The sequence below is a fragment of the Cavia porcellus genome, unplaced genomic scaffold (assembly GCF_034190915.1).
Source record: "Cavia porcellus strain 051 isolate PalLab524CR breed Dunkin Hartley unplaced genomic scaffold, mCavPor4.1 scaffold_1, whole genome shotgun sequence".
In the NCBI taxonomy this organism is placed as follows: Eukaryota; Metazoa; Chordata; class Mammalia; order Rodentia; family Caviidae; genus Cavia; species Cavia porcellus.
In genome coordinates this window covers 40,482,646-40,499,104 of record NW_026947484.1, presented here as the reverse complement: position 1 = coordinate 40,499,104, position 16,459 = coordinate 40,482,646, and the positions used below count along the sequence as shown (strand labels likewise).

Genomic DNA, 16,459 nt, shown 5'->3' with positions numbered 1-16,459 from the left:
AAAAACAACAAAATTTTAAAGTGTATCAGTCGGGGAGTAATAACAACTTTTGAAAGAGTTAATCTATTTATTAAAAGATTTTTTTTTGTCTTTTTGAGACAGGGTCTTGCTATGTAGTTCTGCCTGGCCTTGAGCTCATCTTGTAGACCAGGCTGGTCTCAAACCTGCAATGATTTTCCTGCTTCAGCCTCCCAGCTGCTGGGATTACAGGTACATGCCACCATACCCAGCTAAAGTAATGTATCTTATTATGTACTATCTTACATCCTAAAAATCAGCATCTAGTAATTTTTTAAAAAATGTAATAGTTCGGCTGGTCTGAAGGTAGTGAGTTATCTCAATTGACTGTTCACAGTCAGTACAGATTGAACTCCTTGTTCTACCCTTTCCCCCACTTCTCACTACTACACTTGACTAATCTTTAAAAAAAAGGTGATAGTTTAAGACATGGGCTATTTTCTATACAAGTTGACTTATCATACAATATAGAGATGTTTAAAGAGCTTTAAAGGTCAAGTGAGTATGGTATGTTTTGTTCTTTATATTAAAACAATTCTTAAATTACCTCTTGAACTACGGCAAAATTTGCTTCATGCAACTTAGTGTTCAGTGTCTCAGAATGAAAAGCAGCTAAGCATCTAATAAAATTCAGTCCCTCAATTTTCTTTTCCCTGTGGGAAAAAGAAATACAAAATCATTTATTAAATAGAGTTCTAACGTAAACAGAATCTCAAACATCCTCTTTTTTTGCATGTTGAATACTGCATGTGAAGACACTTTTTCTACTTTTCCTTATTGTTTAGGCAACTCAAATAAATTATAATACATGTAAATATCTTTTAAGATCCAAAACCACTACAAACTTAGTCAAATTAAGTTCATCTTTTTTTGTACTAGAAAGGAGTGTTTCTTCCTTAGTACAAATGCCATATTCTTTCTAGACAGCACATGGACAAAAAGGAATGATAAACAAAGTTGAGAAACTAGTAAAACAAAACTGGGAGAAGAAAAGTTGGTAAATGTCTGACCCAAGAACAGTCAAGCACCATTACCTGTTTCTGTAACTTGTATTTACTTTCTATATCAACCGAATAAGCTGGATGAGGAGTAGGTAGACACCTACAAGAGGGTGGGGTTCAGCTAGGATTTAGGAATAACACTTCAAACTTGACAGTTTTCATCTTGTAGGTTTGTAAAATATGATCTAAGAAGAGTTCTCTTACTTGGTAAGACTGCTTATGGTCATTTTTACGAAAGTATTTAAATCTGCAGAACAAGTTTTGCAAAAGAAAACCGGAGAGTGCAAGGTGGCAAGGACATTTAGTAGCACAAGGCTTCAATTTTTCATTTTTTAAGTATGAAACATTTTATTGTCACAGTTTAGATACAGAAACAGCTCAATTCTATACACATAATCAGAAAAAATGGAAAGCAGAGATAAGAAGGAAGGAGACAGAAAAAGAAACTAATACATAATAGCTGAATATTTTTCAAATTTGATCAAAATTACAAACTCTGCAGATGCAAGGCCAACCCAAGCAGAATGAACACAGACTACTACCCACAGGTCACAATCAAAATTGCTAAAAGGAGTGTTAGCGAATATTCTTTTTTTTTTTTTTTTTTGTCTTTTTTATCGGTACCAGGGATTGAACTCACAACTGCCTGCTTGCAAGGCAGGCGCTTATGCCACTGACCTAAATCCCCAACCCCTTAGCGAATATTCTTAAAAGAAGCTTCAGAAAAAAGGCACTACATGTAATAGCAAAGACAAAAAATTATAGAAATTTTCAAGTTGGAAAATATATAAGTCAAACAAAATGAACATGTAGCATCAAAAGGAAAATTAGCGCAGGCTACATAGTGAGTTCAAGGCTAGTCTGAACTACAGAGTGAAACCCCTGCCTCAAAAATAAACAAAAAGAAAGAAAACAAACCAAAAAAAAACCCCAAACAACCCACGCATGGTAGTGCATGCATGCAATCCCAGTGCTTTGGGAAGCTGAGGCAAAAAGATCATGAATTTGAGTAAGTGATACAATACAATAAAATGAATGTAAGGATAGGTAGAAGGTACCTATTTTTTGTTATACTCACTGCAATTAAAAAAAGTATCAAAAGTAAAAAGGAAATGAATGAATAAATGTAGCAAGATGAAAAATTTACCCACAAATTGGTAATTTCATTAAATGCTCCAAATGAATCAGTTATGTCAAAAATAGAATAAAATAAAATAAAATAAATCAGATATGTTGAAGTAGACAAAACAAAGTCCACCTAAATGCTCTACACAAAAAACACACTTTATGGATATATAGGCACAGATTACAATAAGTAAAAGGAAAGAAAAAGATACAATTAAAACTAGTCCTAAGAAAGGAGGAATATTGCCAGAAGTAAGAAGAATACTGCACAATAACACAAGGGTCTGCTCACCAAGAAGGCAGACTAGTGTTAAACGTACAACTTTAAAATATATGAATAAAAAGCTATACACAACTACATACAACTCAACAATAGTATAACACAAATTCAAGCTCATCTGAAATAAAGAAAAATTTGACTTCATAATTTTATAATTTAGTGAGAAAAAAATACAAAATATAAGGCACAGTGATACAAGACATCAAGAAAAAATAAGACAGCCTAAGAGTATGAGGGAAAGGAATGGATTTAGTTAGGATGACAGAGAAGGCTTTTCTGAGGAGGTGGCCTTGACAGGATATGAATGAAGTGAGCAGCAGTCACTGGGACAGAAGAGTGTTCAAAGGTACTGGAGCAGAATGAGGTTAGGTATTTAGGAAACAGTAAGAGTGGATGAACAGGCAGAGTACGAGGCCACTGAAAGGCAAAAGAAACATAACAGTGGGTTTCATAAGCAGCTCCTTCATTAGTTGTGTCATAGTAGTCAGAAATAAGTTTTTGGTAAGGAGTAAAAAAAACCCCGGGATGATTTCCACAGTTTAGTTTTTTTTAACAGCATTTTTCTGGCTACTGTATGGGACAGAGCAATGACAGCATGGAAACCAATGACGAAGGGCTTAGATCACAGGCTTGAGAGCAGAGGTCACAGTAAATGGCCTCTAAACACACAGCTCACTGATGTAAAGAAGAAAAAGTCAGCACTGTCTTGGAATGAACAACTAAATATGCTATTACGAGCTATTAACTAAGGTGGTGAGTACTCAAGGGAAAACTTATTTAGGGTTGGGAGGAGGTGAAATAAACAGCTGTGTGCTAAGAATTGTGTGTGCGTGTGTCTTTTTGAGACAGGGTCTTGCAATGCAGTTCAGGCTGGCCTTGAGCTCACTTTGTAGGCCAGGCTGGTCTCAAATTTGCAACGATTCCCTTGCCTCAACCTCCTGAGTGCTGTATTACAGGTATGCATCACCATGCCTGCAAGAATTTTTACATTTTGTTCATGAGCTTTATCTTAGTTCTCCTGTCTTTGTATGATTTTGGTATGAGGGTAACGCTGATCTCTAAAACTGAGATGACACGCCTCTTCATTGTTCTTGAACTCTATTAAGAACCGCTTTTTTTTTCTCCCTAAAATGCTTGGTATAATTTACTATTGAAAGCATCCAAGCTGGGAGTTTTCTTTGTAATAAATTTTTAAACTAAAATTCAATTTCCTTCACAGATATTGGGTTATACCCAGTATTTATGTCTTTGAGATTTGGTAGGAGTTTTCAAGGAACATGTCCATTTCATCTAACTTGTTGAATTCATAGGCATAAGGCTGTTGATCATGTCCCCCTTTCATCAGCTCAGCCGGCTACTCCATCAGCAGTGATGTCTCTTCTCTCATTTTTAATGCTGGAATTTGTTTCTTCTCTCTTTTTCCTTGATTAATCTCAACAAGGGCCTTTCAATTTTACTTATCTTCTCTAAAAATTTGTTTTTGCTTTCATTAATTTACTTTCAGTAGTTTTCTATTTCACTGATTTCCACACTTTTTATTATTTCCTCTCTGTGTATACTTTGGTCATTATTTGTGTTCTTTTAATATTTTAAGGTAAAAGCTAAAATCATTGACAGAATGTTTTAAATATAGACATTACATAGTTATAAATTTTCATCTGGCTTTGGTACATCCATTTTAATATATATCACTCCACTTAATTCAAAATACCAATGATTTTGAATTCTATTAGATTTCTGATTTCTATTAGATCTACGAGTTAAGTATATAAACATGCTATTTCCAAATATTTGGAGATTTTTCAAATACTTGGTACTAATTTCTTATTTAATTTCAGATAATCCTATTCATAGAATCAAATTCCTTTTTAATAACTTATTTTGAATCAAGCATGGGGTGTAGGGCCTGCCCAGCAGTGAGGAGGCTGAGGGAGAAGCCTAGGAACTGGAGATCAGCCTAGGCAATGTAGTGAGATGCTATCTCCAAACAAACAAGCCAGTACTTGTTTCAGGACTTATCACACGGGATTTCTCAGTACATGGTCTGTATTAATCAGCCCTTCTTGCCGGGGATTTAGCTCAGTGGCATAAGTGCCTGCCTGGCAAGCACGAGGTTGTGAGTTCGATTGCAGGTACAAAAAAAAAAAAAAAAAAAAATCAACCCTTCTGCCAATTGTACAAAATACCTGACTCCCATGACTTAAAGATGGCGAGGCTTAATTGGCTCACAGTTTCAAAGCATTTAGACCACCATCAGCTGGTTCTAAGGCAGGAATGCCTTGGTGAAGAAACCTGCGCAATTTATGGTAGCCCGGAAAGAAGAAGCCAGGCGTGCTGGCTCACGTCTGTAATCCCAGCACTCGGGAGGCTGAGATGGGACGATTGTGTGAGTTCGAGACCAGCCTGGGCTACAAAGTGAGCTCAAGGCCAGCCTGAATTGCATAGCGAGACCCCGTCTCAAAAAAGACAAAAAGAAAGAAATAAAGAAAGGAGTGAGAGATAGAGGCAGATCCCATGACCAACTCCTTCCACCTCCCAACAGCATTAACTAGAAGCTCATCAATAGACTAATCCACTGTTGAGCACAGCACTCCCATGATCTAATCACCTTTCAAAAGACCCACTTCTGAGCACAGGAGACTTCTGGAGGACGTCTGATATCTAAACTATAACATGCTTCTGTGGTCTTCAGAAGAACATACATTTTGCTCTTCTAAGTATTCTGTAAATGTCAGTCAGGTCAGCAGTATTGTTCCAGCAATTAATGAAAACAAACCACTAAAGTTCCAGATGATTCTGGATTTATTTCTCCTTGCTTTTTTTTATCAAGGAGAAGTTCCTTTATACAGTAAAAAGATGTTGAGTTGCTTTTTTCTCTTGGATGAATTAACACCATTAGCATTATAAATTACCCACTGATATGGCTTTTGTTTAGATATTCCCCAAAGCCTCACAAGGTCACAAGTAGGGCTTTTTCAAGGTAGCTGGATCTACAGCAAGTGCTTGAATCATGGTGCAATGCTAGGATTATGGGTTCCAGGATTAAGAGTAATGAGCGCCATCCACCCTAAGGGTGGGTACCTTGGATACAATACAAGGGGCAGAAAGAAGCTATTGTTTGCTTGTTGCTGGTTCTTGCTTTTCTTGTCTCCTGCCTGCCGTGAACTATTTCTCCTCTGCAATGTCCCTCAGCCTTGCCACCTTGCCTTGGAGCCAGCCAACTATGGACTGAAACCTCTATGAACTGTAAGCCAAATAAACCTTTACTCTTTTGAGTGCCAGGTATTTTGTCGCAGCAACAAAAAAGTAACTAAAGCACCTTTAGACTGGATGTGGTAGACAATCAAAACTGTGCATGGCACTTAGGATTCCTGTTCCATGCTGTATGTACATTGTATAATACTCTCTCCCTGTTAGAGTGAATGTGCCAGACTATCACTTCCCATGAACAGGCTAAGTTTGATGAAAAAGGGATTTGTAGATGTAAACAAGGTCTTTAATCTGTGAATTTGTGTTAATTAAAAGGGAAAATATTCTGGGTAGGCTTTACTTCATCAGGGGATCTCTTCAATGAGATAAGCAGCAGCAAATATTCTCCTGTCTTTAAGAAGTAAAGCATCATCTAGTGAAGATGTAGTTTTGTGTATGTGGCATGAGGATGGCCTCCAAGGGCTGGAAAGGTCTGGAAGGAAAATGAGGACCTTGTTCTCACAGCCACAGAAACTAAATTCTCCAACCAATGGGCATGGAAGGGGATTGGGAGATAACACTGCATCTCCCACAACCCCAACCTTGATCTCAGCCCAATGAGGTCCTAGGCAGAAGAATTAACTAGTATCTGTACTCTTGACCCCAGAACCCCTGAGATACTGAATGTGTTGTGTGACATCAGTCTGTAGGAGGTGGCGGCAGGAGAAAGGCCTCGAGTTCAAGGTCAGCCTGGACTACACAGTAAATTCCAGACTAGCTTGGAATACAGTGCGACTATCTAAAAACAAAACAAAACAAAACAAACCCAAACCCCCTTCCTGAAAAACAATGTTAACATTCTTTAAAGTATACTTGCATATTAAGACAGTCATGTAAACTATCTTTTGTGTTAGCAACTTTGTATATGTTTTGTTGTTTTATCAGAGATTGACCCCAGAGTCTCTATGCTAGGCAAGTGCTCTAGTGTTGAGCTACAACCCCAATGCCTCTTACTTTATTTTGAGGATGAATCCAACAAGTTGCCCAGATAACTTTTTTTCTTTCTGGTCGCTTCTAAGATTTTCTCCATCACTAATGTGATCTCTTGCCTCTGCCTTTCAAGTAGCTGAGATTACATGTATACCTCATCAAAGTTGGCAGCAAGATACATAAATTATATATATAATTTTTTTTATTTTAAAGAGAAAACCAAATAAAATAAACAGAATAAAGCCAATCAAAACAAAACAATGAATGCAATATAGGACTTCAAAACAAGATAATAGGAAATCAACAATGGCTACCATAATGCCTTTGTAAACTTCAAAGTAGATGCCTGTACCATCAGATATAATAAAATCAAACAAAACAGAATAAAATCAATCAAAGCAAAACAACGAAAAGCGATACAGCGCTTCAAAACAATAGGAAATTAACAATGGCTACCACCTTCCCTTTTTAGACGTTTCCTTTCCTCTCACTTTCACAATATCTATTGTGTATTTTGGATCCCACTAACTCCTTCAGTAGTATATATCCTTTTCTTTTTATAGTCTACCATTAACCTATGTGTGACTATATAGTTAAAGTGAAATTTTTATTAGTATATTTTTCTTAAATCCATTATATTCTTAGATAAAAAGAAAGAGAAGGAAAATACTACAACAAAATTTTAAAGTACATCATTCAGGGTTAAAGTGAAATTTTTATACGCAGCAAACAGTTGGGTCTTGATTTTTTTATCTAATCTCATTTGGATGTTTAAGGATGTATCACTTTGTTCTATTCTGATTACCTATCACAATTCTTCCATTTCGCCCATCTAGGCCTTTGCATTATTAGCATACATTTTTATTTCCATATGTGTTATTAACCCCACAATACATTAATTATTAAGCATTAGTTATCTTTTAAAGAATTTTATTAAAAAGTTTATGTTAAAAGATTAAAAAGTTTATGTTTAGCCATGTAGTTACCATTTCTTTAGTATTAATTCAGATTGTTTTCCTTCTATTGTTTTTCTTCCTTTCCTGCTGCTGCTGAAGCCCTTAAAGTCCTGTAGGTCTAAAAAGCATTTCACTACTTCTGTTTGCGCAAGATATTTTCAATGTATATGAAATTCTAGGTTGATTTTTTTTTTTTGTATAAAGATCTTGTTCCACTGCTTTTGGCTTGCACTGATTTTTATGAGCATTTGTGTGCAGTGTTTTTCTCTGGATGCTTCAAAGATTGTCTCTATTACTCATTTAAGTAATTAATTTTGATGTATGTGCTTTGGTATTTTTTTCATGGTTCTTGTTCTTAATATTTATTGAGATTTTTGGACATGTGGATTAATATTTTCATCAAATTCAAACACACTTTGCCCATTTTTTCCTTGAATATTTTTATCCCCCTTTCTGATTACTGTGATTACTTTCATATTATGCTGCTTTAAACTATACCAGTTTACTGATTTTTTTTTTTCAAAAGAAATGAATAGTTTTTATGATTGTTTTCAGATTCTTTTGCAATCTAATCTTCTGTCAACTTCAGATTTCTGATCTTGGACATTGTAGTTTTTTAATTTTGTTTTCTTTTTGTTTGTTTGAGACAGTATCTTGCTATGTAAACCTGGCTGGCCTAGAATTTGTGATCCTCTTTTCTCAGGCTCCTGAATATACCCTATTCCTGAGCCTAAGGGGGGGGGGTTGTAGGCATGTACCATCATGCTTGCCTCAGACATTGCAGTTTTTTTTTTTTTTTTTGTCTTTTTCATTTTTATCAGTACCGGGGATTGAACTCACGACCGCCTGCTTGCAAGACAGGTATTTATGCCGCTGAGCTAAATCCCCAGCCCCCAGACATTGCAGTTTTGATTTGTAGATATTAATTTGAGTTTCTTAGACATTTTATAAGTATTTACTTACCCAGCCTCTCCTTTAGTTCAACATGTGGACTACAGATATAGTATATCTATCTTCTAAATTTATTGTGTAATTTTTGAATTGATTTCCAAAGTTTGCATTTGAGTTTTATTTTGTTTTATAGGCTTAGTAATTTTTATAGGATTCAGGCATTAAATTGCACATAAGAAATTTTTTTATCTATCTATCTATATATTTATTTATTTTTGTTGTTATTGTTTGTTTTTGTCTCACAATGGGTCTCACAGTCCAGAGTGAGACAGGGTCTCCCTATGAAGTTCAGGCTGGCCTTGGGCTGACTTTATAGCCCAGGCTGGTCTCGAACTTGCACTGATCTGTCTGCCTCAGTCTCCTGAGAGCTGGGATTATAGGAGTGCACTACCACGCCTGGCTCTTGTTTTGTTTTTTAAAGATAGAGTGTTATTATGTATTTCAGGCTGGTTTTGAAGTCACAATGTTATGATCCTGTTTTAGTCTCCCAAGTGCTGGGATTAAGGCATGTACCACTATAATCAGCCATGAGAAGTAGTAATGTGTACACAATTTGATCTTCTCAGGCCTTGATTTTAAGCTTTGTTAAATGGAACCAAAACAACCTTTAGTGCAGGGTATATTTTACCACAGTAATAACTGAGTATTCTACTGAAATGTCCTGTGAATTATGAAATTTTTCACTCTTCTGGTAGGAACAGGGTATATTCTGGGTCTTGTATAAACCTTTTACTGTGTCTTGTTCTAGTATGCTATTCCCATGCCTGTGCTGACCAGTACTTAGCTGCAGGGCTGCACAAAATCCTTTGAACCTCTCTTGAGTCCATGGAAGAGCTTTCTTCTCTGTTGTTCTTCTTACAAATGCTAGCCTTAGCCTCCAAAATTCCCAGCTCAATGTCATCTCTATCAGTATCTGTCTATTTTCTCACAGCAGGAGAAGTGACCTGAAACTTTCTCTAGGAAGTAAACTGGACAATTATAGAGCTCATCTTGATTGTCTGTCTCTCATAGAGCATTCTCTCTCACTGACTTGTAAACAGTATCTTGAAAATCTTGTTGCATATATTTTCTAAGATTATTTTTTAAGGTTCTTTTAAGTCTGAGGGTAAATCAAGTCCCAATTAATCCATCTTGGCAGGAAATGAATTTTAAATTCTTTTTGGATAAATTAAATTGAAACTATTTATTGGAACCCAAGTAAAAAGTATTATGCAGACACTTGGGTTACTTGAGCCTAGAGCTCAAGAACATACCAGGTACCCAGCTGCATGTTTAGGAGAACAGAGAAAAGATAGAGTTTAAAGATACTGCACTAGCTGGTGATATAGCTCAGTGGCACAAGCACCTGCCTGGCAAGCATAAGGTTGTGAGTTTCATCGCTGGTACCAAAAATAAATAAATAAATAAATAAAGCTATAGGACTGGAAGAATGTTTTTAAAAAGATTAACCAACTATGCCTCTGGGAGCAACTGTGGCCTCGTCTGAAGATTTTATGAGTAAAATTACTGTAAGTAAAAGTTTATTGGAACATAGTCATGTCATTTGTTTACACTACCGCTGCTTTTCCACTACAAACAGCAGAGATGACAAGCACAAATAATTTATTTTCTGGCTCTTTATAGACAAAGATTGTCCCTGACCTAAAGAATGAATACAGATTAGAGAACAGCAGCACTGAACTGTGTGGAGGTCCTAAACCTGGGAGCCCAATAGGAGAAAAGAAGTCAGGAAGTATGCAGCATTGAAGACTTTTAGTTTAAAAAAGGGGACAAAAAGGGAGATATGGAAAAAAGATGTGTAGTTTATGGAAATTTTCTAAAATCAGGAGTTGTAAGTTATTGCCCACTTTCACCCCCACATTGAGGATCAAACCTGGGACCTTGTGCATGCTATCCATGTGCCTCACCCCTGAACTACACCCCTAATCCCAGAACATATTTTTATGAGGGTGAGTACAATTGAGCAGAGGCAAACAGAGGATGAGGACTGGGATGGGACTGCTGCAGACAGGGAAGGAACCGAGGAGCAAAGAGACAAGGTCAGCCAACAGATGTCCCAGGTCAGAGAAGCAGGACACATGTTGACACCATCTTTTTTTGTTTCCTTACGTTATTGGCTGAGTGGCTATTGAAATTGCAGTAAGAACACACAGCACTTCAGGATTGTTACAGTACATTTCACAGAGGAACAACATAAAGTGTGGCTATGCATGTATTCCACTATGCAACTGACAATTTAAAAATGAAACGACATGGCGTCTACATATAGAATTCTAGTTGATTTTCCCTATTGGTGGAATATTGGGAAATGGTGACATTTATATTCCAATACTAAAGAGTTTGCATAATTTGTAATAAAATTAAATTATGTCCTAATGGTATATAATGTAAGTTATAACTGGTAACACAGCTGTATTAGAATTCAGCTACCTCAATCAGTAAGTTCACTTATACTAAGTTCAAAGACTCAGTGCCTAAGAACTAAAATAATCTTTTCTTTTTTTTTTTTGTCTTTTTCCTTTTTTATCGGTACCGGGGATCAAACTCACGACTGCCTGCTTGCAAGGCAGGCGCTTATGCCACTGAGCTAAACCTCCAGCCCCTAAAATAATCTTTTCTAACACTATGTTAATAGGAAATGTGTTTCAAGGTTTTTAATAAAAAAATCTGTAAAGTCATTTGGAACTTAGTTTTAACTGAAGGATGGTTAACTTACCAATCCTCATCAGCTAAAAGCCTCAGGGCTTCTGTCAATGCCACTTCTGGTTTGGAAAATGGCCGGAGCTCCAATGAGTCCATTATTTCTGGACTGTGAGTGACAGACAACATCCTCTCTTTATGCTGTGGAATGGCCCCAGGAGATGCTTCGCCTAAAACAAAACATGTTAAATGCAGCATGAGAAACCTGACACAAAAGGTAGAAATGGTATTCTGACTACAGATGCTATAATATTTCTTATAGAACCTAGTAGTACAAGGTTATTCTTCAGCAACATTGCAATACCTAGAAATAAGCTACTTAAATTTTTATTTTATTGAAAAATCAATAAATTCCACATAATATAAACATATAAGGGGGTTTTCAGTCATGAGTCATGAAATGGCTTTCTTTAAGAGCTGAAAGAATATGACCTTGTTTGTAAAAGTGTATGGGTAAGTACTCATTTTACTGTAAAACTAACAATTCTAAAAAATTAAGCATCTATAATAGAATCCCCATTGGTTTTCCTTATTGATGTAATATTTATGATCTCTTACAAAGCCTCAAATCATACATAGTAGCATGAATACTGTTTCTTCCCGTCACGGATAAAGCATTTGTCAGATGTGAAGCATTGCTCTATCTGTGCGCGTAAGTGCTCACGGGAACATTCTGAGAGTACTTCATGAGGTAGGGCAAGCGGGGAGGTGTCAGAAAGGAAAAGATCAAATGAGGATGGGCTGTTGCAAATAGGTAAAAGCTTACTGATTCTTTTTCATGTTAAGAGATATTATTAGGAAGGCAGTGTCAGGCACTAGAAAATGAATGTAATAAAAGATTACTAATTGTATTTGCAAGAAAACATTACATGACATTCCAGATATAAGAATTTTACTTGATGCTGTATATTAATCACATATGTAAATGCTTTGCAGTCATTTAAAATCTAAAGCCAACAAAGCATTAATTGCATTAATATTTACTAAACATTATATGAAAGACATTGTGATAAATGTTCTACAAACTTTACTGCATTTATTTCAACAAAGCTGAAGAAGACAGTCTCATGATCTTCGCATGTTTTATTTTCAGACAAGACCTGCCTAAGTTGGCCAGGCTGGACATGAACTTGCCATCTTCCTGCCTCAGCTACCAAGAGTGCTGTGCACCACCATATCTAGCTCATTATCTTTACTTTGCAGCTGAAAAAATAACTGAATTTTGCCGTAGCTAAGAAATTTGTTTAAAATTCTAATGCCACTGGGAGTGGTGGCACATGCCTATAATCTCAACACTCGGGAGGCTAAGGCAGGAGGATCACTGTGAGTTCAAGGTCAGCCTGTGTTAAAGTGAGTCCAAGGCCTGCCTGGACTGCGTAGTGAAACACTGTCTCAAGAAGACAGAAAAAAAAAAAAAAAAAAAAAAAAAAAAAGATTTCAATGCCAGTAAGTGTCAGTGTCAGTATTTAAGATTTAGGACCATAATCTATGACTTATAAAACAGACTCTGACTTCAAGAAAAATTATTTTTAGTTTTTTTGCAGGGGAGACAGACTCTTGTCATGTCATTTAGTCTGAACTCACCATGGAGCCCAAGCTGGCCTTGAACTCAAGGCACTTCTGCCTCAGTCTCCCAAGTGCTAGGATTACAGGTGTGCTCCACTAGATTTTGCTCGAAATATTATTTTTTTATTTACTTTAAAAAAAAAGACACGCGAGAAGGATTTATTAGAGGCAGGGGATGCACTCAAGAGCACAGTATGAGTACTCAGAAATGGGATACCCAAAATATTTTTTAAAATAATACACATCTTTTAACATTCATTTTTATTAGTACATGTTTGCAGGACATAATGATTTCCCTCATCGTGGGGAACTGGTACATGTACAAAACACATCTCAATTCCTCCTCCCCTCTTTATCCCATTTTGTTTTCAAAATATTGATCACATGTCTGATGCTGGTAAGAAAAGATATATAAAAATATAAATAACATTATTTATCTTTAGATAAATAGATGATGTTAAAAATCAGATGTTTTTGATTCTTAGTGATCAGTCAATATCCGTTTTTGTATGAATAACCATATCTGAGGAAGATGATGTGCCAATTAAAGAATGAATCCATTTCTTGTTTTTGATGGCTCAGATGTATTCTTACAAGGCCTCAACCATAACAGAGATATGTATAAATAAAACCCTCTATCTTGGGAACATTGCAACTCTGAAGGACTAGCAAATACAAAATAGCTCTACTAACCATAATTTATTGAGATACTGTATTGCTTGGTACTGTGCTTCACTTACATTATTTCATTTAATTCATTCAACAACTCTGTGTAATAGACATTATTAATCCTATATTACATACAAAGAAGGTGATGCAGAAGCTTTAAGGATTTCCTCACTATAATATCTACTCCTATGCTCATGAGACTTCACTAGGAACAGATGCAAATAAACATTAAATTTTCAAACTTGGGGTTATAACAATATCAAGTACTATCTATCACCTATTTTTATTTTTTCCCTGAAAAAATTGAAGCAATACGAATGCTTTCTGGAAAAGAAAGTATACAGAATATAAAGCAGAGCTGCTCAACGCTGCTCACACTAATTCTTTTTTAAATTTTCACTTTTTTATTTTTTGTGGTCTAGAGATTAAACCCAGGGCCTCATATATCCTAGGCAAGCAGTTTCTCTACCACTGAATTATATCCCCTGCCCCAGAGAGAGACAGGGGGAGAAAAAGGGGAGAGGGAAACTGTATGAAGCTTTTGGGGGACACATATACACAGCCCTCCAGACACTCAAAAGACCACTGAAATCACCAGCAAGATGCAGAGAGCTCAGTTGGCCACAGACATTGTCATCATTCTACGTGGTGCTGGTTTTAGGCACATACAGAACACAAGAGTTGTAGGATCAAGAAGGCTTCCATTCAGATTTCATAAGAAAGCCTGGAGGACAGCCAGTGTGGCTCTCAGATGGCAGAATGAAAAGCTGTGAGTATGAAGCTCAAAGTGCAGTGGAGATTCCAAGAGGTTGGTAAAGCCAGGAATGGGAATCACATAAGGAAAGCTGCAAGGAGTGAGCAAAGTCAGCCCAAGAGAGACGCCACAAGGGTTAGAACCACAAGCAGTGCCTTGGGGACAGGGCCACTCAAGCCTTCTGGAGTATATATCTTGCTAGCTTGCTCTGGGTGCCAGACATGGACTATGGGATTTAATGTTTGCACTGTGGGATTTTAGCTTTGCTTTGGTCCCCTTCCTTCCTTCCTTTCTCTTTCTTTTTTTCTTTTTTTGAGGAGGATGGGGCATTTAACTCACAACTTCACACCTGCCAGGCTTCTCTTGCCTCAGCCTCCTGAGTGCTGGGATTACAGGCATACACCACCACACCTGGCATGCATTTTAATTCTTTGTTCTCTTCTCTCCTTCCTTGCCCCTCTCCATTTCTTGATTTTCTTCCCTTTCACAAAAGATTTATCTCCCTATCTCCTATTACCTATCTTTTATTTTGCTGTTTATTTATACTTTGGGGCTTTTATGTAAGAGAAGCCATGTAATATATGTAAGCTTGTGTGTCAGATTTATTCTACTTAACATTATGATCTCAAAGGATATCCATTTTTGTGCATCTGATTCCTCTTTATAGCAGAGGAGTACTCCCCTGTATAAACACAATATTTTATTTATGAATTTGTTGATGGACAAATAGGCTACTTCTAAGATTTCATTATTATGAATGGTGTTACTGTATCCGTAACGTTCTTAATTCTTTGAGGAAGAAACCTAGAAGAAGGAATAACTGGGTCAGATAAAATATCCAGCTTTAGTTTTTTTGAGAAATCTCCAGACTGATTTTCATATTGGTGGTACTGGTTTACATTCTCGCCAACAATCAATCATAGTTTCCTAGGCAACCCTGCTTTGGACCATGGTGTGTTGGGGGTTCTCTTCTTACCCTTTTTTTCCCTTACAGATTCATCAATGTTTGTTATTATTTGATTTCTTGATAACAGCCACTCTTTCTGGAGTAAGATGAACCTTCAGTGTTGTTTCAATTTGCTTTTCTCTAATGGCTGGGGGTGAAGATTTCCTCATGCATTTTTCTGGCCATTCATACTTCTAAGAAGTTGATGGCAATGTTTTCTAAAGGGGAGCACTCATTTTTTGATATCCTTACTTCACCTCTAAAAAGAAGCTTGTGAGAAAAGCTGTCATTTTTCTTTTTATGAGAATTAATATTTACTATAATTGAAGCTAGTGGGTCTTGCAAATTTCAGTGTTATAGGTCAACACAATCCATTCCTAGTCATATATTTACCAGCAGTGAAATCATCAGCTTAGAATATTGCTAGAGCAAGAAAACATATAGAGACAAGTTCCACTTACTTTCTGATGTTTTCTCATTTCCTATATGTTTCATTCGTTCCCAGGGATTCTGCTCTTTCTTTTCACAGTCTTTAACATCAAAAAGTTCTTTTTCTTCTTTTCTTTTTTGTCTCATCTTATCATATGTCGATTTTGACATAGCAACTTTAGTCTGCATGAAAAAGTTGAAATATCTGGAAGTATTCAGGGAGTTTGATATTTAAAATATCTTCACCTCAGAAAACTATATATGCACACTAAATGTCTATAATAATAAACTATATATTTTAGTCTTTATTTTAGGAATCCCAAGATTGAATTACATAGCTGTTGGGAGGCACTAAAGCTGGAAATTACACACACGTGCAGGGCTGTGGCATGGCCAGGGCATGGCTGACCTGAGAACAAAAAGACGCCTCACAGGGCAAGATAAGGCCACAGATGAAGACACCTGGCTCCAAACCCAAATAACAAGACAGAGAATGCTGTCACAGGCATCTCACTCCTGTTATTTCCTACCACAAATGTTATTGTGGAGATAAGACAGTTCTTTTAAAATTTGCATAGACTACCATTAGAGAAGCCACTGAGGTGACTCTCAAGGTCCTGCTCAGATCCTGCCCTTTCCTCAGTATCCTATCCCCACTTGTGAGATCTAATAAATATGGGCCTCCCAGAGAAGCTCTCTGTCTCAGCTCCCAGGGTCTCAAACTCTGCTAGAGGGTTTTGATCCTTCTGGAGCCCTAAATCTTACCACTTGTCTCACTTATTTAAGCCTTTACCATATACTCGTTTGTGAGATTAGGGATCTTACCAGGTCCCTGATGTATTGTGTCAAATTCTAATTAACTTTGTGCCTAAGGAGATCAGTCTG

General features: G+C 36.7%; 1 protein-coding gene across 5 annotated transcripts in view; it reads right to left on the bottom strand.

Annotated features, from left to right (window-relative positions):
• Togaram1 (TOG array regulator of axonemal microtubules 1) overlaps positions 1-16,459 on the bottom strand; it is a 93,143-nt gene that overhangs the window by 15,157 nt on the left and 61,527 nt on the right. For all 5 annotated transcript variants that reach the window (XM_063247021.1, XM_063247003.1, XM_063247007.1 and 2 more), the window contains 3 exons: positions 15,607-15,757; positions 11,227-11,380; positions 566-671 (listed from right to left, as the gene is read on the bottom strand). In XM_063247021.1, the coding sequence (XP_063103091.1) occupies positions 566-671; positions 11,227-11,380; positions 15,607-15,757 (411 nt within the window). The remainder of the gene's footprint in view (positions 1-565; positions 672-11,226; positions 11,381-15,606; positions 15,758-16,459) is intronic.